This window comes from Mus pahari, chromosome 8 (assembly GCF_900095145.1).
Source record: "Mus pahari chromosome 8, PAHARI_EIJ_v1.1, whole genome shotgun sequence".
In the NCBI taxonomy this organism is placed as follows: Eukaryota; Metazoa; Chordata; class Mammalia; order Rodentia; family Muridae; genus Mus; species Mus pahari.
The window spans coordinates 25,510,206-25,534,729 of NC_034597.1; the positions used below are offsets into that span (position 1 = coordinate 25,510,206).

Here is a 24,524-nt window from a genome sequence, read left to right on the forward strand (position 1 = left end):
AAACTGGCTTTGAAGATGAAGGAGGGGGCTCTAGTTAGCTGTCATAGCCACTGGAAAAGTGGACCTCCAGGTCGAGACGACCATGAAGGCACACCTAAGCCTCTGACCTCGGAACTGCTGTCATTGCAGCAGCAGGAACTGTCTAACTCACACCTGGGAGGAAGGTGAGGGACTCTGAGAAGCCCAGCGTCTCCTTGGTCACTAAACCCTGGACTCTCCTGTCTCACTGTGTTGCCAGGACAGTTGCTGAGAGAAAGGGGGGTAGAAGGCCAGGGTGGCCCAGTCTATTAGGAGAAGTTCTGGAATGAGGTCGTATGGTCACTAATTAGGGACGGCAGACTGCAGCTCTGGGACCTCTGTCCCCAGGAGGTAAATAAAGGTTCACAACTCATTCTGCCTTGCCTCCAGTGAAGGAACGCTATAGTTGAGCCTTCCCACCAACCCACCTACCTATGCGGCCTTCCACCCTTCAGCAGACACCACACCAGCACCTCTGGACACCCAGCAGTAAAGTTTCGTCTTTGGGTGTTACGTCTATGACTGTAAAACACAAGACGGACCACCCCTTCCCCATTTCCTTAGGCCACCCTCTTACAGATGCCACTGGGCCTCAGAGTAGAACTTTACACCTTCCTATGGAAGTTCTACAAGAGTGGAGAAAGGGTGCTCACTGAGGGCGTGAACTCGCGGGTGGGAACCCCTGGAGGTTCCTGCAGAGCCCCTAGGGAAGCCTCTCATCATCAAAACAGCCAGATAAAAATCACCATGACAACCAGTATATAGAGAAGACCAAGTTAATGATCACCTGGGTCAGATTGTCACCTTAGTGGCTGTCATCCTTACACACTTTTTAAGTCACCGCTAAGACTGTCAAAGGTGGTGAGAGCCTCTGATGTTCACTTGAAATTTCTTGAGGTGTTACTGCTCACCTAGGTGAGAACGGCTTGGGCAAAAAGTTGTGAGTGACAGATGGGGTTGGAAACCTGGATATCTGACCTTGTGGAACCTGAGCTCCACACAGCTGCTGGGACAGCCAGACTGGTAGATCTGTGCCCAGGAAGGCTCAGGAACGCCTGCCTGGGATTGGAAAGGCCTCCCGCAGCCAAACCGGGTTGAGGTCTAGATGGAGGTGCAACTCAGCCCTCATAGGAAATCAGTGGAGGACCCAGGCGAATTTCTTGCCACCGACTCAGCGCATGCCAGGGCCACCATGTGTGAGGTACCAGATGCGGAGTCCACTGTCAGACGCTGGTGGAGAAGGCTCTGCTCTACCCTCAGTGATGGGAGTGACTCTGTACCTGGCAGGGGCCGCAGGAAGCTTCTCGTGTCTCTGGCAAGAGCCCCTAGGACCTACCCCTAGGACCTCCCCCTCCCGGAGCCCGTGGTTTCCGGACTTGCAGCAGCGCCTCCGAGCTCCTGCGGGGCCGGGGCCAGCACCGGGGCGGGGCGTCGCCGTGACCTGGGGCGCTGGAGCCCTGCCTCCCGGCCACCCCGCAGCAGCCTTCACTTTCTGGAGGCTGCAGTGCGGAGACTCTCGGCGCCCGCCTGCCCGGGTCCCTGCCGTGCAGCAGCCTGAGTCTTAGAGCACCGACCAGAGCCGCGCCATGCCGCCCAGGAGCTACCCGATGGCAGGTAAGTGACCTCACCTTTTACCCCGTCCCAGGACGCGGAGTCTACTCTCTGCCAACAGTTCAAGCACTTGTCTCGACCCTGCCAACCTCGGAAATGGAGTAAAAGGTGTAGCTAGCTCTTCTCAGACAGTTACCCTTATGATGTGTATGGGTCCCGCCTTCTCAAGCAGCTATCTAGACCCCTGAACCTGGGAAAATCCATGCCCGCCAGTCTGCAAGTGAGACCAAGCCTCTAAGCCTTGTTGGTAGCTCCAGGCGTAGCCTCCAGAGTCCCTGAAAATGTGGGAGTCCCAGGATTCTTAGGTCTCCATTTTTAAAATCTGCCTAACCTGTTACAATAGGCTTCACTGCCTGCCACCTCCCACCCAAAGCATGGGTTCCCCTTGATAGAGGGCCGTGTGGGGGGTGGGAAAGAGACTGACTGGACACTGACTACAGAACTTAGAGTGTGTGGGGACTCTAAGTCCATGTCTCACCAACAACCCCCAAAACTGAGCTCTGCCAAGCGACGGGGAAGCAATTCCTTCCTGGACTTAAAAGTGCGTGGCACCCACACCCAAGCTCACATCCAAACCCTAGCAGGAACCCAGGGAAGGTTTGCTTTCTACTCTGGAGCACAGCCGCCACCAAGTGCAGGGCCAACTGTTCCCAAGGGAAATCTTTTGGGCTGAGACCAGCAAACATCTCACTTATGTGCCTTTCCTGGGGTGGGGCACTGTCTAATTCTGCTCACTCCCAAGGACAGAGCTGTGTGAGTTGGTGGGTGGCTTTCCGCATCCGGCTCACAGCCTGCACTGGTGGTCTCTGCCTCAGAGCAGCTGGCCTTCCTGATAGGAGGCATCATTGGGGGGCTGCTGCTGCTGATCGGAGTGAGCTGCTGTCTGTGGAGGAGGCTTTGCACCACCTTCACCTATGAGGAGCTGCCAGAGACGTCAGGCCCAGCCGCCACCTTTTCCTTCAGCAGAAAAGAGGACAGGCTGTACCAGTATTCTGGGATCCCACCTGGCAGGTAGGGTTCTGGGCCTTTGTTTCTCTAAGGCTTTACTCAGATTCTTGCTGGTGGGACGGGACATGGTGGGAAAGCAAAGTTTTGTTGTGGGGTGCCTCTCTCAGGCCGTCAGCATGCTGGAACTATGCCAAGAAACCCCAGAAACCTCACAACAAGCTGGAGGCAGGCGCTGTAACCCCATTTTCCTGCTGGGAAAACTGATTCAGAGGATATAAAAAACAAGTACGGATACCACAACCAGGAATTAGAAGCCAGACAGACTGCTGTTAGAGGCTATCTTCTGATTCCCACGGCACACTATTATGGGTAGACAGGCACTGTGTGTGTGGGGGGGGTGTACGTGTGTGAGTGAGTGTGTGTATGTGCGTGTGTGTCAGGGTGTGTGTGCATTGGTGCGTGTGTTATGAGTAGACAGACACTGTGGGGGGGTGTCAGAGTGTGTGTCCATTGGTGTGTGTGTGCTATGAGTAGATGGACACTGTGGGGGGTGTGTGTGTGTGCATGTGTGTGTGTCTCAGAGTGTGTGTGCATTGATATGTGTGTGTGTTATGAGTAGACAGATTGTGTGTGTGTGTGTGTGTGTGTGTGTGTGTGTGTGTGTCCTAATATAGCCCCAGAATTGATGCTCTTGGCTCTCACTGGCTCTTCTTTCTCCAGGCTCTGGCACTCAGTCTCTTGGCTGAGCATTGGGGTCACATAACTCATTTGCCATCTACATGTGGTTTCCCTTCTTTTGGACAGGCTACCAAGTGTACCATTTGTGGTGCCCCCTTCTCACCAAGGTCGAGACTGGGTGCCCCTACATGGTGGTGATTGGGCTGTGACCCCACAGGACCCCTGCGCTGTCCCAGAGCACATGGCCTGCACCTCCAATGCCAACCCTGGTAAGTCCTCCCAGGACTCAGGCAGGGGCTGATCTGGCTAGATCTGACCATCCGCTTTCACTCCTGTGGCCAGCCCAAGGATACCAGAGTTACCACCACATGTCCACTGTTTCTGGTACTTTGTTCACCAAGTGCCTGCTTCACCCCGTACTCATATGCTGTTGTGGAGTTAGACTTCACTGTGTTCCTCCCTCTGAAGGGGAGGGAACGATGACCTCATTTGTAACTGAAGTTGGGCATCAGCAGCGCTTTGCCCAAGGATACAGAGGCAGCAAGAATTTGACGTAGGAGCCTATGAGAAGGCTTTGTGGGTAAAAAGCACATGCCACATAAACTTGATTGCTTACGTGTGATCCCCAGATCCCGTGTAAAGTGAAAGGCAAGAATGGGCTCCACTGGGTTATCCTCTGACTCTCTCTCTCTCTCTCTCTCTCTCTCTCTCTCTCTCTCTCTCTCTCTCTCACACACACACACACACACACACACACACCATATCATGTGCATGCCCATACACACACACATGTGTGTGTGTACTTACATACATACATATTGTCATACTCACACACAAAAAAAACACATAAGAAATGAAACAAAAAATTTAAAGGGTTTAGCATAGAATTGAAACCCATTTATGGCCTGGAACAGAACTGAACTGGGTCCTACCCCAGGCTGATGAACTGATTGGCCAACTGAGAGGGCAGAAGGATAGAGAGTGATCTCAGAGCTTAGCAGTCACCTCTTTCCTCGGAAGATCTCCGTCCGGGGTGCATGCCAGTATCCATTTGAAGTTGAAGAGTAAGAAGAAAGGCAACATTTCTTCACTCTTTATCCTTCCCTAGATACTGTAAAGAGGAGTCCGGCCTTGGGGTGGGGGGGGGGGGGGNGATGCATCAGGAAACATGCCCTGGCCTCCAGGATTGTGGAGACAATCAGGGACAGGTGGAATGGCTCTGGCATAGAATGAGCTGCCTGGCCATGCTGTGGGTGCACCAAGAGCTGGCCACTGTCCCCAGTGTCCCTGTCTTTCTCTAGCCGGCCAGACCTCTCTCCCCTTCTGTTGTAGGAGATGCATGTGTGACGGGGAGCATCAACCCGGAGCTGTACAAGTCCCCGGAGGACATGAGTGAGACAGGTCTCCCTGATGGCTGCCTGGGCCGGCTGTGGTTCTCAGTGGAGTACCAGCAGGAGTCTGAGAGGCTGCTGGTGGGCCTGATCAAGGCTCAGCAACTGCAAGTCCCCTCCGAGACCTGCAGCATCTTGGTGAAGCTCCACCTGCTGCCTGATGAACGGCGCTTCCTCCAGTCCAAGACCAAACACAACATTTGTAACCCACAGTTTGATGAGAACTTCGTCTTCCAGGTACTTCTGGAGCAGTGGGATCCAGTGGCCTTGGGCTCCCTGTGAGGGAGCATTGTGCAGGATAACCTGGCTCCCTTCCTACAGGAAGGGCTTTCCAGCCCTTCAAGACACTTGAGCCTCCAGCTCGGCTTCACTCAGAGGCAGGAACAGAGTCTTCCAGAGGTAGCCCTGGTGGTGAGGGGTTTGTTTCGTTTGTGTTTTAATGAGGCTTAGGGACAGGTGGTCAGACACTGGGTTCCTCCTGTCCTGGCTGCCTTGGAGAAAGAAGAAAGCAAAAGTACATTTTGAAATGTTTACTCAGTGCTAGGCTCTGGCCCCTGGAGCTGTTGCAAGTGACCCAATGCCCTGGGCCTTATAGGCAAGGTCATCCAAGGAAGACCCTCAGGCCTATTTGAGTTGGGGGCAGAAACTGCCTGTCCTGGTGGAAGTGTCGGGGACAGGAGCCATGGCTGCAGCCTTTGGTGCCTTTGCCATACCTGGGTCTAAGGTTGGGTAGGAAGCCTGTGCCCTATGCTTACAGCAGCCTGGGAACCACAGCAGGTGTCCGGGCCTCTTAGAAGGACCTGCCAAGAGGTCTTGGACAAACCTTTCCCGAGAGCTGTGCAGCACAATGGCCCGAAGGAAGGAGAGGCCAGTCCACGTCCAGAAGCACGTGATCACAGGGGCTGGAGTTTGGTTCAGGCCTTCTGCAGGAGGCTGAGAGCTGGGAAGAGGTGTGGCCCAGCCAGAGGAGGCCCTGACTGGGAGGCCTACTGAGGGTTCCTGCCCTGCTCCTATCACTTCCCCAGGCTCTCACACCCAAAGGCTTGCTTGTTTGTTTGTTTGTTTGTTTTTCTGTTTTGTTTTAAGGGATTATCTTACTTATTATTTATTCAAATTTGGTTTTTCTCTTTCTTTTCCTTCCTTCTTTTCTTCTTCCTTCCCTTCTTCTCTTCCTCCTTCTCCTCCCCCTCCTCTTCCTCCTCTTCTCCCTCCTCTCCCTCCTCCTCCTCCTATTTTGTTACAGCATGATGCTAAGCCCTTGCCATAGGGTATTTTAATGTTAACTTTTTAGTATTAAAATTTTCTTTATTCTTGAGAATTTCACCTATGTGCTTCCAATAAAGCCTGATCATATTCTCCCCGTTGCTGCTCCGAGTACCTCCATCCAAATGCCCACAACACAGTCCAAGTTCGTGTCTCTCTGGAACTCACAGAGATGCTACTGCCTCTGCCTCCGGAGTCCTGGAATCCAAGGCAGTCACCCTGCACCAGGTCCTTACAGTCCTCCATTTCTCTTAGATGTTTCCCGAGCCTCGGATGGGACGAGGGCTGAAGAGGATGTGCCGTTTAGGGATAAGCACTCTGTCTCTTATTATCTGAAGTTTGACCGGTTAGCATGCCCCAACGTGATCCTGGCCTCCATGCTCTGGGAAGACAGACCTGAAGAAGCAAATCAGTACTGTTTGGCCACCTGCCGTAGGCCAGATATAGAGATTGGGGTTTTACCATCGAGGCAAGAAGAATCATGATCCCCATCTCACAGTTGTGAAGGCCACAGCTCAGAGAAAAGAGAGTCCATCTCCACAAGACCGGGTCATGATTTCTGGCGCACCTTTTCTGCAAGCAAACACGTTGCAAGGGCAGATTCTGGTTACTAGGGTACCAAGGAGCCCCAGGCAGCAATGGGTACAAGTCCTCTCAGAATACTGTATGATGAGACTCAAGCCTATGTATGCACTTCCCCAGGGTGCTGGGCCTTGCTGTTGAGAGGGGTCCCCAAGGAAGCCTGGGCTTGGATGTATATCCTGTCTCCAACATGTTAATTATCCACCTGGCCCCTACTCCCAGACCTGACCCTGGCCTGGGTCCTCTCCTTCCTTAGGTATCCAGCAAAAGTGTCATCCAGAGAGTGCTGAAGTTTTCCGTGTACCATGTAAACAAGCAGAGGAAGCACCAGCTCCTGGGACAGGTGCTATTCCCGTTGAAGAATGAGACCCTGGCAGGGGACCACCACTGTATCATCTGGAGAGACCTGGAAGCTAAAAACCTGGAGGTGAGATGGTCACCAGACACATATCACTTGGTATGGGCCTACTGTGAGTAGCCAAGATATGTACAGGGCCCCCTGGCACCGCCTGGCCAGCACCTTCCCTTGGGGGGAGGGGTGCTGTGTCAGACTTGTAAGGAAGGGTTAGAGGACAACTTACTTCTCCTTCCACCACACAGCCTTGGAGACTGAGCTCAAGTAGTCAGGCTTAAACCTGCTGAGCCTCTAGCCTGTATCACAAATCATAGCCAGCTTGAGCTATGTAAGTGAGCCTCTATCTCTTGCCAAAGACATGCACATTTGGGTTCCCACACAGGTCACAAGGTTGTGAACACCAAATGGGAATTTCTAGGGGAAATGTTATCTCTCATTTCCCATTCCTCAGGGAGGACCCATGTGAGCCCAACCAGGCTTTAAAACCCAGAAACCAGGCTCTGGCCCATTACCACAGGTTAGGGATCTCTTACCCAGAATGCTTAGGGCTGGGAAGGATTCAGATTTTAGGTTTTTTTTTTTTTCAGATTTTGCAATATTTACATATACATAATGAGCTATCTTGGGGAGGGGGCCCACGTCCAATTCAATGTACATTATATGCACATTAATCGCAATGTGCAGATATAACTTTATATGCATTTTAACTAATTTTGAGCAGGGGTAGAGAAATGGCTCAGTGGGTAAGAATACTCACTGGAAAAAAGAGAACCTGACTTCACATCTCTAGCACCATATGAAAGTCTGGCAAGCAGTCTTATAACCCTGTAACTGGGCACTGATGGAGTCTGGGAGCTTGCTGGCCAGCCAGTTCCATAAGAGACCATGTCTCCAGGCACTAAGTGACGGAGGCAGAGAGTGACAGAGGAAAGCGCCCAAAGTCCTCTCCTGGCCTCTGCATGGACTTGCACATCTGAGCATGCACACACATGCTTGTATGTGCGCATGTGTGTGTGCACATGCATGTGTGCACGCACACCTGCGTGCACGCACACACACACACTGAAAAGCATAAAGCAAAGTTTCATTGTATGCAATTTAACATTTGGCATTCAAAAGGTTTTGAATATCAGATCATTTTAGATTTGGGAATACTTAACCTGTACTCCATCCACAAATGTCCTTGAAAACCCAGACATCAGTTTTCCTGTCTATAAAATGGTGCAAACCTCAGGGGAAACCACGCAGGCGTGTCGTGGGCGATCGTTCTGAGTTCCTCTGCCACCTGCCAGAGTGACAGGAGTAAGGGCTTCCATCTCTGCCCCCCCCAGCCCCCCTCGGAGTTTGGTGATCTCCAGTTCTGCCTCGGTTACAACGACTACCTGAGCCGCCTGACTGTGGTCGTGCTCCGGGCCAAGGGTCTCCAGCTCCAGGAGGACAGAGGTGTTGTCAGTGAGTCACCCCCGGCTCCCTCACCCCCGATCCTAGAGAAGGTTCCTCCTAGTGAGCCTAGCCGGGGCTAGGCAGGGTCTGACCTCCCTACCAGGCATCCTAATTGTACTTCATGCCTAAGAGCAAGCACCCAGCACTTCCTCTACTCTGCCCTGTCCTCCCTCTGCGGATACTTCTCATATCAAAAGCCTTTTCTAAGGCAACAGTAGGTACCAAGGGCTCTGCCCTGACTGGAGACCTTGCCCTGTCCCTCAGCACAGTGTCTTGGTTCTTTGCCTTGCCTACCTTGCCTGTCCCTTTGCCGAATGGTTCCAGTGTCTGCAGGTTCAGTCCCGCACCTCCCCATGCCTAAGGAAAGGCTCCTACTCCTTAGGGGTGCTGGTACCCGGAGAGTGCTATTGCTTCCTGACCTTCCAGAACACTGGAACCGGGCACTAACCCTGCTCACTTCATGATGCCCAGCCAGGTGGAAGATGCCTGCTACCTGCTGGAGTTCGGAGCATCCGAGTTCACCTGTACCCCACCCTGAAGCCCTCAGCTTCTGGATGAGCAGGGGTTCGAGAAGGCCCAAAGCCTGAGTTTCCAATAGACAATGCCTTCCCAGCAGGGAGGCTGGGCTATGGTGCCAGGTTCCAGTAAACTGGGCCAGCTGAGTATGAGAGCCTCCAGCGCCAGAGGAAGGGAAAGGAAGCCAAGTTTCCCTGGGTCATAGAACATCACACTAATTGTTTGTTCCAGCCACATCCGCCGGCCTGGGCAGCAGGGACCAGAAAGTGATGGCGATCTGGTGATTACGGAGGGGGTGCGTGCCTCCTAGCCAGAGATCCCACATTAGGCGCTGGGCTTGTGCCCACTTCTCCTGCCCACTAGTGTATGTGCACTGCTCCACAGGCCTGTTTGTCAAGGTGTCTCTGATGAATCACAACAAACTCGTCAAGTGCAAGAGGACTTCGGCGGTACTGGGCTCCGTCAACCCTGTGTACAATGAAACCTTCAGCTTCAAGGTTGACACCAATGAGCTGGACACCGCCAGCCTTAGCCTGGTGGTGCTGCAGATCACAGAAGGGAACAGTAAGGCCTGGGGAATGGGGAGCAGGGGACATGGTGTTGGGGCAATGGGTAGCAGGGGCCACTCAGTTGTAGGCAGCACTCAATGGCTACCCTCAAGTGGAGTTGTCCCTGCTTCTGACTAAAGAAACTAGCTCTCAGAGAGGCTGAGACACTTGCCCATGACCACGGAGCTTGCTGTTAGGTAGCCTGGGGCTCGTGGCCAGCCTTAGTCCAATTGGACTTGGTCTGTGGTACCCTAGAAAGAGGCTCAGGGGTAGTTGCTTCTTCCTCGTTCTGGGTGAATTGTCAGAGATGTCAGGCAGTCCATTTCCTGTCGTGAGTATTGTGTTCCCTGACTTTCCTCATGCCTTCCTGCACGACCCAGCCACTAAAATCCACTGTCACTAACTACAAAGCAAAGCCACTGGCCATGGCTGTTCCTGGGCTGGATTTGGGACCTTCTCCCCAGTGGTAGATAATGGGTGGACATTACTGCCTCATGCTCTTGCCCAGTGTGCAAGGAAACAACGGAAGAGGCCTTCCTCCTACAAAAATGCTTTCTCCCATAGCAATTCAACACATCTGGGGTTTCATGTGACCCGGGGCAGGGGTCGGGGCAGTGAGGGACAGAACTGCAATGCAAGCTCTCTCCTTCTCTAAGATCCCAGGGGGAGGGAACAGTGCTGGGTGACTCAGGCTCAGGGAGGAGGGGCTTGCTACTTCCTCCCAGAGAGCAGAATGGGAAACAGAAGTCAGTGCGGACCTTAGGATGAGAGGACATGGCTTCTGTATTTAAGGACATGACAAAGCTTTCCCTCCCCTGCAGAGAGCATGCCCCTGGGCCGCGTGGTAGTGGGCCCCTACATGTACACCCGTGGCAAAGAGCTGGAACACTGGGGGCAGATGCTCCGCAAGCCAAAGGAGCTGGTGAAGTGCTGGCACTCACTCTGCCGCCCCACGGAGCCCTGAGTCATCGCGTCCCCATCAGGATATGCAACACCACACCACACCGTGGACATCTCCTCTAACACTCAGTGCACTGTGGGGCTAGCCTGAGCCAGTGGCTCATGGGTGTTCATGCAGGAAGGAAAAGGGACACAACCCAGCTTCAGCCAGTATCTGGCCAGGACACTCTCCCAACCCACCTAACCTCTCTGGATCTGCAGGGCTCCTGATCATCAAGGTCATGACCTCAAACAGGATCTCAGGGGTTGAGAACTGATACTCTGTTTGGTGGAGCACAGCTGCATGTGAATGGGAGCACAGCACCAGCTAAGTCCCACTACCTTGGAAAACTGGTGGTGGGTTGAGTCCACAGCTGCACTGTTTTTCAAGCTGGGTGTTCTCTGTCTTCCACCCAGCAGAGCAACCTGTGGGCCACAACAGGGAGAGCCATGTTGAGCAGCCCAACCACATACCAGGAGGTCAACAAGGTGGTCAGCACACCTTGCTGTGTAGCTCCTCCCTGGAGCCATATAACACAATGCAGCCAAATTTGCACAACATCTTGAGCACAGCCATCCTCCTCAGGATGCCACACCTCATGCCCCACTTCAGGTGATCTCTTGCTGGGTCTCATGGTCACCTGGTTATCAGAATTTGGGCATTCAGCTCCTAACTCTTACTTTGGACAGGTGAATCCATGGGACCATGGTATTAGCCACAAGACTGATGTCTGTGGCAAGGGGTATAAACTTCATTAGGTCAGTGGCCCCCAGAATCAAAGTCGCTGTCACCAAATGCCTATTAGTTGATCTAGTAAGCAGCCACTGTGCCTGTTATTTCTCTGTGTGTCTGTACCCTAAGCTGCAGACAGGCAGACAAGTCGATGCACTGTACCTAAAGCAGAACTGCCTGCCTGTGTCTCTCTTGCTGTCTGCAGTGAAGTGACTTCAGTTATAGTAGAGGGAGCGTTATCTGGGCCTCTTTAGGTCCACTTCTGATGTCTATCAGTACGCAAATACCAGTTCTGCCTGACTGGTCCAAAAGGACACACCATCTTGTTCGTTTCTTCCTCTCTCACTTCACTTACATTCTTTCAGGGTGACCCACACTGCAGTGGCTTCCAATAGCTTCACTGCACGTGCGCGTGCACGTGCGTGCGTGCGCGCACACACACACACACACACACACACACACACACACACACACACACACACACACACACACACACCACACACACACACACACACACACACACACACATACACACACACACACCACCTTGTACCTGCAGGGCAGGCAGCTGAAGCAGAACTACTCATCTATTTCATCTGGAACCTGCGGGTCACGGATGCCACCACAGCCGTTCTCCAGCAGGAGACTCCCGATTTGCCGTGGTCCTCCCCAGATGACCAGGGAAAGTTGGTGGACTGGTACACCTGACAAGCTTCTGAGAAACTGAAATGGCAAGAAGTCGGCAGGTGGTGTGCTCTGAGGAGTGAAAGGAGGGGCAGCCGTATTGTAGGGACGTCAACAGCAAAGAGACGTGCGGGCTTTCGTGGGCCAGTGTGTGCTTGCAGGGGCTGTCTCAGATCCTGCGACTCCAGCAGAAACGTTTTACAGTCCCACAGAATATCTTAGAGTAAAGTGATTGTTTCTCATGAAAAGTATACAATTTGATCCAATCTTATTTAACACATACTAATATGAGAACCCTCTGACAAATGTAGATTATTCAACTTTCAATCCGTTAGCATGATATGTTTATCCACTTGTTTTATTTTTAATAAGAGGGTTTGGGGATTTGTAGGTCAAGGGCATGACAAGAAAACTTACAGAATCAACTAAGTTGGGCCCATAAGGACTCACAGAGAGTGAACTACCAACCAGAAAGCCTGCATGGGCCTGGCGGAAGGCCTCTGCACGTATGATATGTTAAAGTTGTGTAGCTGGGTCCTTAAGTGGACAGCAGGGGCAGGCGCCGTCTCTGACTCTGTTGCCTGTCTTTTGGTCCCTTTTCTCCTCCTGGGCTGTCTTGTCTGACCTCAATAGGAGAGGATGCAAGCAGCCCTACTACAACTTGATATGCCAGGCTTCTGAAGAGAAAATGAGGAGTGAATGGGAAGGGAGTGGGGGAGGGGACTGGGAAGAGAGGAGAGGGGGAAACTGTAGTCGGATGCAAAGTAAATAAATCAATTAATTTTTTTTAAAAAAAGAGAGGCTTGAGGTTTTTCGTCGTTGCTGCTGTTATTTGATTGCTCGCCTGTTTGAGACAGCGCCTTCTATTTAAATCCTTGGCTGGCCTGGGGCTCACTATGTAGACCAGGCTGGCCTCAAGCTCATGAGAGATCCACCTGCAGCTGCTTCCCAAGTTGCAATTAAAGGCACGCACCACCATGTTCTGCTTAAGAGTTGATTTACATTCTAGTTTTAAATTTTAAATTTTCATAATGCATAAGAAAAATATTTTTCTAAACATCTTTGATGTTTACTGTATGTGTGATCTTAATTGTAAAAAATAGTCGAGGCTCGGCTAAACACAACTGGTCTTGTCTCTCTTCTTTCGACCCCCATCATAGCTCCACGGTGGGGCTTCAGAATACAGCTCTGCGCACATCAGCATAGTACGAAGACAACCCATGTGTGAACTGGAAATCAGCTTTATAATTACCATACAACTCTCTGAAAGAGCATCCTGCTATAAACTTGATAAAGCATCTTAAAGATAGTAATCAAACATATAAAATACCAACTATAAGAAATATTAGCTGGGAGGGCAATTAACTATTAAAAAAAGAATAAAAAAACATATATTCTTTTTAGATAGGTTTTTATTTTCTGAAGAAGATACTTTTTAAAATGAAATAGGGCCAGAGAGATGGCTCAAAGGTTAAGAGCACTGGCTGTTTTTCCAGAGGTCCTGAGTTCAATTCCCAGCAACCACATGGTGGCTCACAGCCATCTATGAGATCTGGTATCCTCTTCTGGCCTGCAGGTGTACATTCAGACAGAACACTGTATATACAATAACTCTTTAAAATAAATCTTTTTTAAAAAATCATGAAATAATAAAAACAGTTCTTATAATAATTTTTAAGTTAAAAACTTTAAATTTTTGTGTATGTGTGGGTGCCTGCTTCTCTGTGTGTGTACCATATGTATGCAGGTTCAAGGAGGCCAAAAGAGGGCGCCACAGCTCCTGGGAATGGAGTTACCTAATGTGGGTGCTGGGAACTGAACCCAGATCCTCCGGAAGAGCAGCAAGTGTTCTTAACTGCTGTGAGCTTCATAGCATCTCTTCAGCTCCATCAATATGGCTTTTAAAGAGTTCATCAGAATCCAAATCCCCATGCTGTCATAGTGACACATGCCTTATAGTCCCATCATGCAGAAGGCTGAGGCAAAAGAGTTTCAGCTTTAAAGCCAGACTACATAATGAGTCCCTATTAAAATGAAGGGGAGGGCGGGATTCAAATCCTCATCATAAAAACATTTTCCCTTCAAACCCTTGAAATTTAGATTCATACATTTTTGGTAGAGAAGCAATTAGTAGTCATCCTAAACAAAAAGAAGCAGGTTTTCTGTATGTTCATAAAGCTGCATAAAGCATACCTGCAGACAACAGGGATCGCGAAGCCAGTAAAACACTGGTTTCTAAGAACATGGCCCATGGAGCAGTGTCCACCACTGGCAGCCTTCACCACCCACCTTGAGCTCTACAGTGAAGCCCAACACCCCAAACTGCTGTTCCTGACAGCTTGCAAAATAACTGGGGGCAGTATTAAACTTAATTACCAACTGATGTAATTAATTTTCATAAAGGAGTTTAGAGGGCAGAATTCTTTAAGGGTGAGCAATTACTGGTCACCATAACAACGTAACATCAGCATTCTGCTGTCCCCAAAGTCAAGAAAACAAAGAAAAAAAATTCTAATCTACAAGACAGCAGGAAAGGGAGTGTCCCGTGACTATGGCATGCATGGAAATACTGTACGAGGAAGCATGAACGGATACGGTCATTATTTAAACTAAGCATGGCAAACCAATGGTCAGGTTTGGAGGAATCATGGGTGTCCTTCTTCAAAGAATCCAACCACAAGCTCTTCCTGTGGGCCCCGACTCCAATTTCTAAAAGAATTAGGACATTTCCCCCAAACTGCTAACTTTCATAGTTAGCAATGAAAGCTCAACAACTCAACAAATGTTTCCAGTGGGGGAAATCCCCTGGGTCTACCTCTGCCCGGCTGCCTTGTTAGTGTTAGTCTCCAGCTTCTTATCTCCCAAGCTCCAGAGACGCTGCAGCTGCAGCCTTTGCTGCCCTTAATGGTGGGCGACTCTGTCCGAATGCTTTGCCTCTTAGTCAAACCCAGGAAGTTCCAGGAGAGCAAAGTGGTTCTCAGAAAGTATCTCACTCTGTGCTTTGCTTCTGACTCGGTGGCTCTTTTTAAAAAGGTCTGTGCTTCATCCAGCTTTCCCCACTTGTTGTTAATGTGAACATCCATCTGCCTCTAGCGGGGGGGGGGGGGGGAGTCCTTTCCCAGAAAAAGAAGACCCGGCTTGGTATGGGGGTGGGGAGAGGGCAGAATGGCAGCAACTTGGTAGGTAGAGCCAGGAGAACCAGGATTCAAGGAAACCCTCAGTCAGTGGGTGAGCTGCTCCTCTTCATTTGGCTCTTTGTGCAGTAATGACGGTGCATAACAAATGATCACGGGTTCTCGGTGTATATACCATCAACATTTTTATCCTCTGCATCTGTGGGTCGGCCGAGCAGGAACTGCCCCAGGTGAGGTAACTTGTTCTCAAGCTGTGGGTCTGGATGGGCTGGGCTCCTTACCGGACCAGTGCCATGATTGTTCACACTGACCACCAGCCACCCAGGGACAGTGCCTGTCACGGTGGAGGCAGAAGCATAGGAGGGTATATTTTTTTGTCTTCTGCTTGTATGGTGCCCCTAGATATCCCTGGGCCAAAGCAAGCCATATGGCCAAGCTGAAAATCCAGGGTCAGAGAGGTAGAAGTGGCTTTTTTGCAAAGCTACAGAACAGTGGGCACAGCTCCAGGGAGGGGTGAAGAATTTGAGGGGTGATGTGAAGCAGCCCCAGGGGCCCCTGCTCTCCTGAAGGTGCATCCCTGGGGGAGAGCATTTCCTGCAGCTGCCTCCTGGCCTCGGTGTCATGGCTGCCAATTTGGCATCCCATAATGATGTGTTGTAATTTGTGCAGTCATTTGTCAATTATGCTTTTTTTACTTTTCTGTGTGGAACGTCTGCCCAAATTACTTCAAGACCCATGAGCAGCCGTGCTTACCACTGTCAGAGGATAATTATCGGAGGAGGGAGATTATTTTTCACTATCTTGTAACTTTCTGGTCTCCCTTGAGCACTTCACAATTGGAATTTACCCAGAATTCTGTTCATAAGAGTTGGAGAAATAAATGTTCAAAACTGACTTCTTTTTCCAGACAAAGTCAATCCCCTGCTTAAAAAAAAAAGAATTGTAAGGGATTAGAATGGTGTTGCTACAACAAACACTGTAGCAAAACAAGGTCATCATGGAGTGGTGGGGAGACCTCACTAAAGGGAGGTCCTGGAAGTATTGCAGCTCGAGGTTCCTGCCCCTCGGGTGATCTTCCTCCTTACCATATTCAGGCTCCTGCTGGGGTAACCATGCACCTGAGAAAGGGGTGGGGTTGGGGGAGGTGCGGGAGGGGAAGGCTGGGCAGAAGCAATAGGACCCAGGCAGTGAGTTGGCTGTAGTTGAATGTTGGAAGTGTGGACAGTCTACTTGTGGGACTTGACGCTACTAGAGGAATTCTACTTTATTTATTTACTACTCATGGTGATCAAAACAGTCACGATACTGAGAAAATAGAAAAGGAACGGAACGGAACGGAACGGAACGGAAAGGAAAGGAAAGGAAAGGAAAGGAAAGGAAAGGAAANGGAAAGGAAAGGAAAGGAAAGGAAAGGAAAGGAAAGGAAAGGAAAGGAAAGGAAAGGAAAGGAAAGGAAAGGAAAGGAAAGGAAAGGAAAGGAAAGAAGCCATGGCATTTGTTCTAAGTTCTTGTCCAAGGAGCAGGGAGAAGCTAGCAACCTGCTAAGAAGGTCTGAAGAGTTAACTAGAAAAATATAATGAAATAACTCACTGATTAGATTCCATAAGCTCAGCTCCTTCAACATAATTGACAAATCTCTTAATTGAGTTTAGCATGCAATTTTAAAAACAGACCGTAATGGTTGCCCATTATAGTCCACTAATACTATGGAAGGAATGGTTTGCCCGAATCACTGTTTGCTTTAAGGAATTGTGCTTCACTGCAGAAAGGAGGAAGGAACGATCCCTTGGGAACTGAATAAGGTTTTGTACATCAGTGGGATAAGGCAGCACCAAGCCCAGGATAGATCCCTCCCATAAGCAGAGCAGAAAGGAGGGTGTGCTGTCACCTAGTTGCCTGCAGCAAGAGAGCAGCAGGAGCTGGCATCAGACTCCAGGTGTCTACTGAGATGCTATCAGTATTCCCTCTCATCAGAGCTCAGAACTGCAGTACTTTGCAGTCAGGGTGCGTGGAACATAAAATGTTCTTCCTGTCTTCCTCCTTAAACTTCTCCATCCCTCCCATGTTTCTGTGTAAATCAACCGTTTGTCAGTAATGAAGAATGAAATCAGGCAAATAACCACCTTGGCTCTCTCAGTTTGGGCTTGCATTAGTTTGCTGACTGACAAACTTTCAAGCAGGAGTGAGCAAGCAAAGGAGGTTCACCAAGGGACCCAGCCTAGAGCACTCAGTGTCCAGGGCAGGAGGGAGTAGCCATGTGACTCAGAGTCTGGCTGAGCCGCAGAGGATTGGCACTTCCAGCTCAACCTGGGATAGCAGTATGGCCTTCTGTGGTGCGTCTCCAGCACCCTCTAATGTTTAGCATCATGGTGGCCACGCTATGGCCATCACTAGAATGGCTGTTACCTCCCTCAGAGCAAGTCGGGCAAGTTAGATCTAGAGCCAGCAGGTCACAAAAGCCAATATCCAAGGTGGCCCTTCCCAAGCACTGCCTCTTCCTCTCTGATTTCTATACCTGATCAAGCACTATATAATACATAGGCACATACCATCCAAATATATGCAGTGTACAATGTACAGCATCACACATTATCTAAGGGATGAGAGAAAGGGTATGCTATTTTGTTTGCCCTCTTCACGCTACCCTTAGAGCATGACTCCTTGTGTGTCAGGGATACACACCCTCCTGGGAACAGCATGATACTGTCTGCTAGCTATTTACTGCTTATAGACTCTGTAGCTTGGAGCTGTGACCTGGTGTAAGGATTCCTCTTTCCCTACATTCTCACCAATATTTGTAGTTTCTCTCCTTTGGTTAGGGTGGAGGACTTTGAGTATAGTTTTTATTTGCCTGTCCCTGAGGGCTAGAGATGTTGGAGATTTTCTTCACAGACATAGAAACCACGTGGATGTCCTGGAACTCTAGACCAGGCTGGCCTCGAACTCACAGAGACCCGCCTGCCTCTGCCTTCTGAGTACTGGGATTAAAGGCGAGGGCCACCACCCCTCAGCTCACTTGTACTCCTTTTGAGAACTGCTTGTCATTTGTTGATTTTGTTTGTTGTTCTTTGTTCTGGATAGTAACCCCAAGTCAAAACACAGCTGACAGTTTCTCTCCTGACCTGCATGTTGTCTCTTTACTCTGTGCTTCCCATACGTTTTAAAATTATCTGCAGTTCCATTTGCCAGTTCTTGATCTTAGTTCCTGAGCCACTGGAGTCCTTTTCATGAGGCTCTGCCTTCTACAGCCACACCAGTCTGAAGGTGCCAGGAAGTCCTTGCTTGTGTCTCTATCCTGGAAGTATTTCCCTTGTGTTTTCTGGTAGCAGTGTCAAATCTTAAGTTCCAGATCTTAGAGGTATAGATCCATTTCGAATGCCTTCTGTAGTGGATAAGAGAATTCTCACGTGGTTTTCCCAGGACCATTTGTTGACATGAATGCCATACACACTGGTGTATGGCCTGGCACTGCTCCATCATACCTGCCAGGGGTGAGTTCTGCACCCTCTATTTCATTCCTTCATCCACGTCTGTCTGTTATTGTCATTGTGGCTCTGTGATAAAGTCTGACGTCAGACGCTATGCTCTCTGTACTTAGGGGAGGCTCTGCTCAAGGGTGCTTTTGTTCCACAGGAATTTGAGGATTGTTTTTTCTATTTCTGAGAAGAAACTCACTGGGATTTTGCTAAGGACTACATTGAATATTGTAGCTTGCTTTCAGGGCCACAGTCATGTTCACGATACTAATCCAGTCAATTAACTTAAATATCATGGCAAGAGTCACAATACTCTAGAAACATTTGTGCCCCTCCCTTTGACTACACTGAGACAATTGGTGCCAAAGAATTCGAATTTCTCCTGAAGTCTCATGCTAAAGATGAAAAGGTTGGTACCCTAGTCTTAGCCTAAGAGAAGCTTGTCTCCCAGAAGGAAACTCCACACAGTGCTGACAACTTACAGGGCAGACCAGGGGCCAGGAGCCCAACAGTAAAGTGTCGGGGTGGGCAAGGATGGATATGACCACGCCTGAGGCTGTACCAACAGCACTGCATCCCTAGTCAAGTAGAGACAGTTATAATGAAGGAAAGCAATTCAGTTTATAGCAGAAAGTGAGTGCTGGGGAGATGCCTTATACACGGACCTCCAATATTTAGTGCCCTGATGCATCAGGGTCTAAATGAAACACAAACAAGGGAACCAGAATTACAAAGGAACTGTGATATACTGCCTTTATTGCTAGATCATTTCTCCAGAATAAAAAGAATACCAACAACCAACAGAAAAGCAAATATAAAAGCTTCACAGAATTTTCTTAAAAAAATAATTTATGTATTTAGCACAATTATATTATGCTAATAAATTACTTATTTTAAAAACTCTAAGCAAAATCCCTGTCATTTCATTTCAAAAGACAGATCATAGGGTTGAATGGCTCAGCAATTAAGAGCATTTTCTCAAAATCTACATGTTGGCTCACAACCATCTATTACTCTAGTCCCAAGAGATCTAGCACCCTCTCCTGGCCTCTGTGGGCGCCAGGTACATACATGGTACACAGACATACACAGGCAAAACACTTACATACATATAATAAAAATAAATACATCTGGGGGGAGGGCATAGGGGACTTTCCGGATAGCATTTGAAATGTAAATGAAGAAAATATCTAATAAAAAATTGAAAAAATAAATAAAAACATCTTCAAAAGGCAGACTGTTTCATTACTCCTTTCCAGGAGTGCCTCCTGTGTCCTCTGCCCTTAGAGAAAGTCCTGGGCTCCACAGTTTACATGAGTCAGGGCAGAAATCTAGTAGAGAGAAATTCTGTTGCAGTGGGTAGCTGTTTTCATCCAACTCGAAAAGGCTCTGGATCTTCAGCACACAAGGTTCAGCACTGACAGCCAACAAGGAGTGGAGCAGGTCTGAGGCGACCATGCCGTAGGTGACCTCTGAGGAAGGCACTGAGGAAGAACAAAGCACACCCGACAGACACTCAGGATCCCTCTAGCTGCACAGGAACACATTCTGAAGGCTTCCTGTCTCCCTTGGTTCCTCAAGCTTCACAGACATACATCTTACAGTTCTTGTTCTATACCTCTCTCCAGCTTCCAAGTGTGGAAGGGAGTCTAGGAAGATGGTGTGTTTCCTACTGAGCAGGAAAGCAAGCACAAGCAACCCCAGACTGACAGCAGCCCGGGCCATCAGCCATCAGCCTCTACCTACCTGGGAACTGAGGTCTGCTCCTGCTTGAAATAAGGCGGCCGTGTCTTTGGGAGCAATCAGGAGCACATGTTCTTGAAGGACCTGGGTTTAATTCCCTGCATCCACATGGCAGCTCACAGCCATTCCTAATTCCGGTTCCAGGGAATCTAATGCCCTCTTTTAACCTCTTCTGGTGTTTGACTGTTTACACTCAACACTCAAACACATAAATTTTAAAAATTGCATGTCCATATTAAAGAGGGCCTCACACTTACTGCTTTACAGTTTTTTTTTTTTTGTTTTTTGTTTTTTTTGTTTTGTTTTGTTGTTTTTGTTTTTTGTTTTCCAAGACAGGGTTTCTCTGTGTAGCCCTGGCTGTCCTGGAACTCACTCTGTAGACCAGGCTGGCCTCGAACTCAGAAATCCGTCTGCCTCTGCCTCCCGAGTGCTGGGATTAAAGGCCTGCGCCACCACCACCCGGCCTGCTTTACAGTTTTAATCATAGTGGTGCATATATAAACTGAGCATGTCTGAGCTGAGACTCTTGCGACTAGAATGTTTTGGGATGTTAGATTTAAAAGTAAACAAAAACCAAATACCCCAAACATTTGTATATACAAAATAACGTATCTTGGGGATAAGACTCAAATATAAACATCGTTGTTTCCTATTTTTGGATTAGATGCTCAACTTTGAATTAACACAAAAAGCTACCCACTATTATGAAACTAAGCAAGCAAAAGAAGGTGATTAGCTTGTCCACTTAAGGAGCCTGGGGCTAACGAGGACACACATGCCGCATGATCATCTAATAGGTGTGATGTGTTTACGTTCTTCTGTCCCTGACTGTCCCTGGCCTCACAGCTGAAGATCTTAAAACTCCAGTCACAGATTACTTTCAATGCATGGTGCTACACACTTCTTCGTTTCTTTTTAACTATGATGAGACTAGAATTCTAGTGTCTTTGCTGACCAATTAGGAATGTAGGCTAAAGAGATTAGGTGCTTCCTTTATTCATGTAGGAGACAGATGTAATGAGCTCTCACCTTCTAACTTATGTAAACTTTTATGTCTCACTCAAACTCAACTTTCTACTTTTATACTGACAGGGGAACAGCTTTATGTACAGCACTGCACTCTTTGTGCTCTGATTGCTCCTGTGGATGGTTTCACAGAACAACTGTTGGATGGTGTTGCTGTTTTACCTATTACTCTGTTGAGACAATCTGGAGAAATGTTGAGAAGAATCTGCTCCATCATCTTTGACCCAACATGGACACAAGTACTATATCTTCCATCAACTATGGTCATTAAAGCCGGCCTACAAAATAAACAACAGAACTTAGAATCAGACTCATACACAGGAAAGACAAAATGTGACTACAGCCGTCACCCCTTCATCCACATAACCCCAGGTTCTCTAGTTGGCTGGCTGGCTGGCTGGTTGGGGATTGTTTTTTGGTGCTAGGGATCCAATCCAAGAGCTCATTCATGTTGGTCAAATGTTACACCACTGATCTTTATATCTAACTCCAAGATTATATATATATATATATATATATATATATATATATATATATAGCCAAGATGACTCAATGTGGCCCAAAATAACCTTTTCTTTTCAAATGTTTATTTATTTTATGTATATAAGTACACTGTAGCTGTCTTCAGACACACTAGAAGAGGGCATTGGTGAGTCACCATGTGGTTGCTGGGAATTGAACTCAGGACCTCTGGAAGAGCAGTCAATGCTCTTAACCACTGAGCCATCTCTCCAGTTCCCAAAATAACCTTTTCAATAAATCATGCTGGACACATATGCAGGAAAAAGAATACAATCAGAAATCATGTTAAATAAAAGAAGTCAGATTCAGAATGACAAACACCACATATTTTATTTATATAGAGAACCCATGTTAAAAATTGTGTATATCCTATATATGTAATTACCTATACTATGCCTATTATAGATGAGATTGTAAATAATGTCTATGAAAACAGAAAGAGGACTGACTAAATGAAGAAAGGGAAGCAGCTGGAACTGCATGAGGAGGATATGGGGAAGAGTTGGATGAGAACAGAGTGTAATGACACAGATGTGAAGAAGCCATGATGAATCCATTGCTTTGTATGCTAATCTAAAAATTAATAGAATAAATATTTTTAAAAAATCATGCTAGAACATGTACATATCAATGTGCATAAGAAGGAAATTGGACTTCTTCCTTATAAGACACAAGGCAGTCAAAACACAGGGCAAATTACAAACCTAAATATAACAGCTACAACTATTAAAACCTTTGAAAGAAAATAAAAGTATAAATCTCCATGTTCTTGGATAAAGAGAGGCACCTTCCTTATGTCTGACACCCAAAACTCCAATAAGAGAAACTGAAACAAAAGATCTAACACAGTAGCAAGGATGTGGAGAGAGTGTGACCCTCATCTTGCTTCCAAGTAAGATATAAAACTGCACAATGGCTTTGGGAAATAGCTTGGCCATGTCTTGTATGGCCAACTGTGTCATACAACACAACAAATACATTCCTGAGTGTACACCCCAATTACTGGAACCTATGTGTGTATAAAAACATGTACACACATGTTCACAGCAACCCCAAGGAGAAAACAACTCCAATGTTCATCAATTTATAATGGACGAATAAATTAGATACACATATAGTAGAATACTACTTTGCAATAAAAACAAAGTACTGTGCTAAGGATGTAGTCAGTTAGTATGTGTGCCTAGCATACACAAACTCTAGATTCGATTCTCAGAACCAGAGAAACCAGGCATGACGATAAACACCAATAATCCCAGAACATGGCAAGTACAGGTGAGAGGATCAGAAGTTGAAGTCACTGCATCTCAGTTACACAACAAGCTCAAGGTAAATCTAGGATACATGAAACTGTGCGAAAAAAAAAAAAAAAAAAAAAAAGGAAGATCCCACAACAGCCATTGAAGTAAACTGGGTGCAGGAAAAGTCAAGTGTTACAAAGGGACCCTCTGATCAGTTCAGAAAGAACAAGGATAATGTCTTTGGCTTCTGAGCGTCTTGATGGAACTGCTCAGACCAAAACCCAGTACCAAGACCCAGTGTGTGTGATGGAGAAGTAGCTATGGGCAGTGCTGTGGCTCCTGAGAACATGGTCAAGGTCTCAGACAGCCAAGTTTGCAAGACTGCCTTTTCTTGGCTCTTTGGCTGTAGACAAGAAAGGACCAAAAGGACCAGAGAAAACAACTCTAGGACCAAGAGTGTAAGCAGTCAAGGGACAAGGTCAAAGCCGATGAACAGTGGACCATTCCCAAGGCAAAGAGAAAAGGGATCCAGCTGAGCTCAGCCTGAAGGCACTGAGACATGCACATGCTGGAACCACTGCAAGTCTTTCACACACTGAAAATGAAGAGTGAGAAGAAAACTGCCATCTCCCCTCCCAAGCTCTGAGAAACAAAAGAACTCCAGCCAGCCCACCCATCAAATCACACTGGAGATCCCACCTGAGGGGGAAAGTCCCAAGAAACCTCATGGGAGCCCAGACAGAGAGAGCAGCGCTGAAAAGGAGTGTCCATCTTCATTCCAGCATGAGCTGCCCCCATCTGGAAAGATCAAGTCAGTACCTTTGCCTCTCCCAGCCCTCAACAAGCCTCAAGTATTACCTATATCTCAAAGGCCACTGTCCCTGGTTTCATGGAGACCCACAGCAGCTTATTTGGTCTAGCCACATTCCAACCCAGCTCCGCTTACCACAGTCAGTCCATCTCAATGGGCTCCAGCCAACACACACTAAAGGGTCCTGCAAACCAGCTGTGCCAGTTTCAACCACTGCCACCTAACATGACAGGGTGTGGCCAACTCCACCCAGGCTAGCATCTCTCAGTTGGCTGCTTCTAGGCTGAGACCCTATAAAACATTGTCTTACACTTCTCTTCAGAAAGAGCCTGTTCTGCTGCTTGTGACCAAGGCCCTGTGACCTCCCAGACCTTAAATCTAATATCTACTGCAAGACTTCAGCCACCAACCAATTCCATGAGGGAAAGATGTCATTCCAGGGACAATCATATCAGACCCCATCACAGAAGAGCAGAGGCTGTGGGTGGTGAGATGGCTCAGCAGTTAATAGTACTTATTGTTTAGTTTTCACTAGCCATAACTCCAATCGCAGAGTATCTACATCCTCTACAGGAACCAGGCACACACCTAGTGCATATCCATGTAGGAAAAAATACCCTTAAAATACACATAAAATGGAATAAATCAAAACAACAAAAAAGGCCAAAACATGAAAGCATAAAGAAGAAGGCTCATCGAGAGTGTGAGGATGCTGCCAAATATACTTTGAGGAAAACAGCAACTTTTTCTTCAAAGGGGAAAAGACAGGAAATTTTCTTGATATTTTGGTTATATGTTGTAAGTTAACAAGATTATTGGAACAAAGTGGTTTTCCACAAGGCTATTAAGATAGATGCAGATG

The 24,524-nt window shown here is 48.0% G+C and overlaps 2 protein-coding genes across 6 annotated transcripts in view; one reads left to right on the forward strand and one right to left on the reverse strand.

The window, feature by feature from the left end:
• Nucleotides 1-1,598: 1,598 nt before the first annotated feature.
• Nucleotides 1,599-11,490, forward strand: Syt15 (synaptotagmin 15). The gene is made up of 8 exons (XM_021203860.2): nucleotides 1,599-1,632; nucleotides 2,445-2,640; nucleotides 3,382-3,524; nucleotides 4,588-4,883; nucleotides 6,748-6,918; nucleotides 8,178-8,298; nucleotides 9,190-9,369; nucleotides 10,175-11,490. The coding sequence occupies exons 1-8, from the start codon at nucleotides 1,605-1,607 to the stop codon at nucleotides 10,315-10,317; spliced, it is 1,278 nt and encodes a 425-aa protein (XP_021059519.1). The 5' UTR covers nucleotides 1,599-1,604; the 3' UTR covers nucleotides 10,318-11,490.
• Nucleotides 11,491-19,480: 7,990 nt separating this feature from the next.
• Nucleotides 19,481-24,524, reverse strand: part of Shld2 (shieldin complex subunit 2) — an 85,216-nt gene continuing 80,172 nt past the window's right edge. For all 5 annotated transcript variants that reach the window (XM_021203850.2, XM_029541962.1, XM_029541963.1 and 2 more), the window contains 2 exons: nucleotides 21,251-21,366; nucleotides 19,481-19,803 (listed from right to left, as the gene is read on the reverse strand). In XM_021203850.2, coding sequence (XP_021059509.1) covers nucleotides 19,565-19,803; nucleotides 21,251-21,366 — 355 coding nt within the window. In that variant the 3' untranslated portion in view covers nucleotides 19,481-19,564. The remainder of the gene's footprint in view (nucleotides 19,804-21,250; nucleotides 21,367-24,524) is intronic.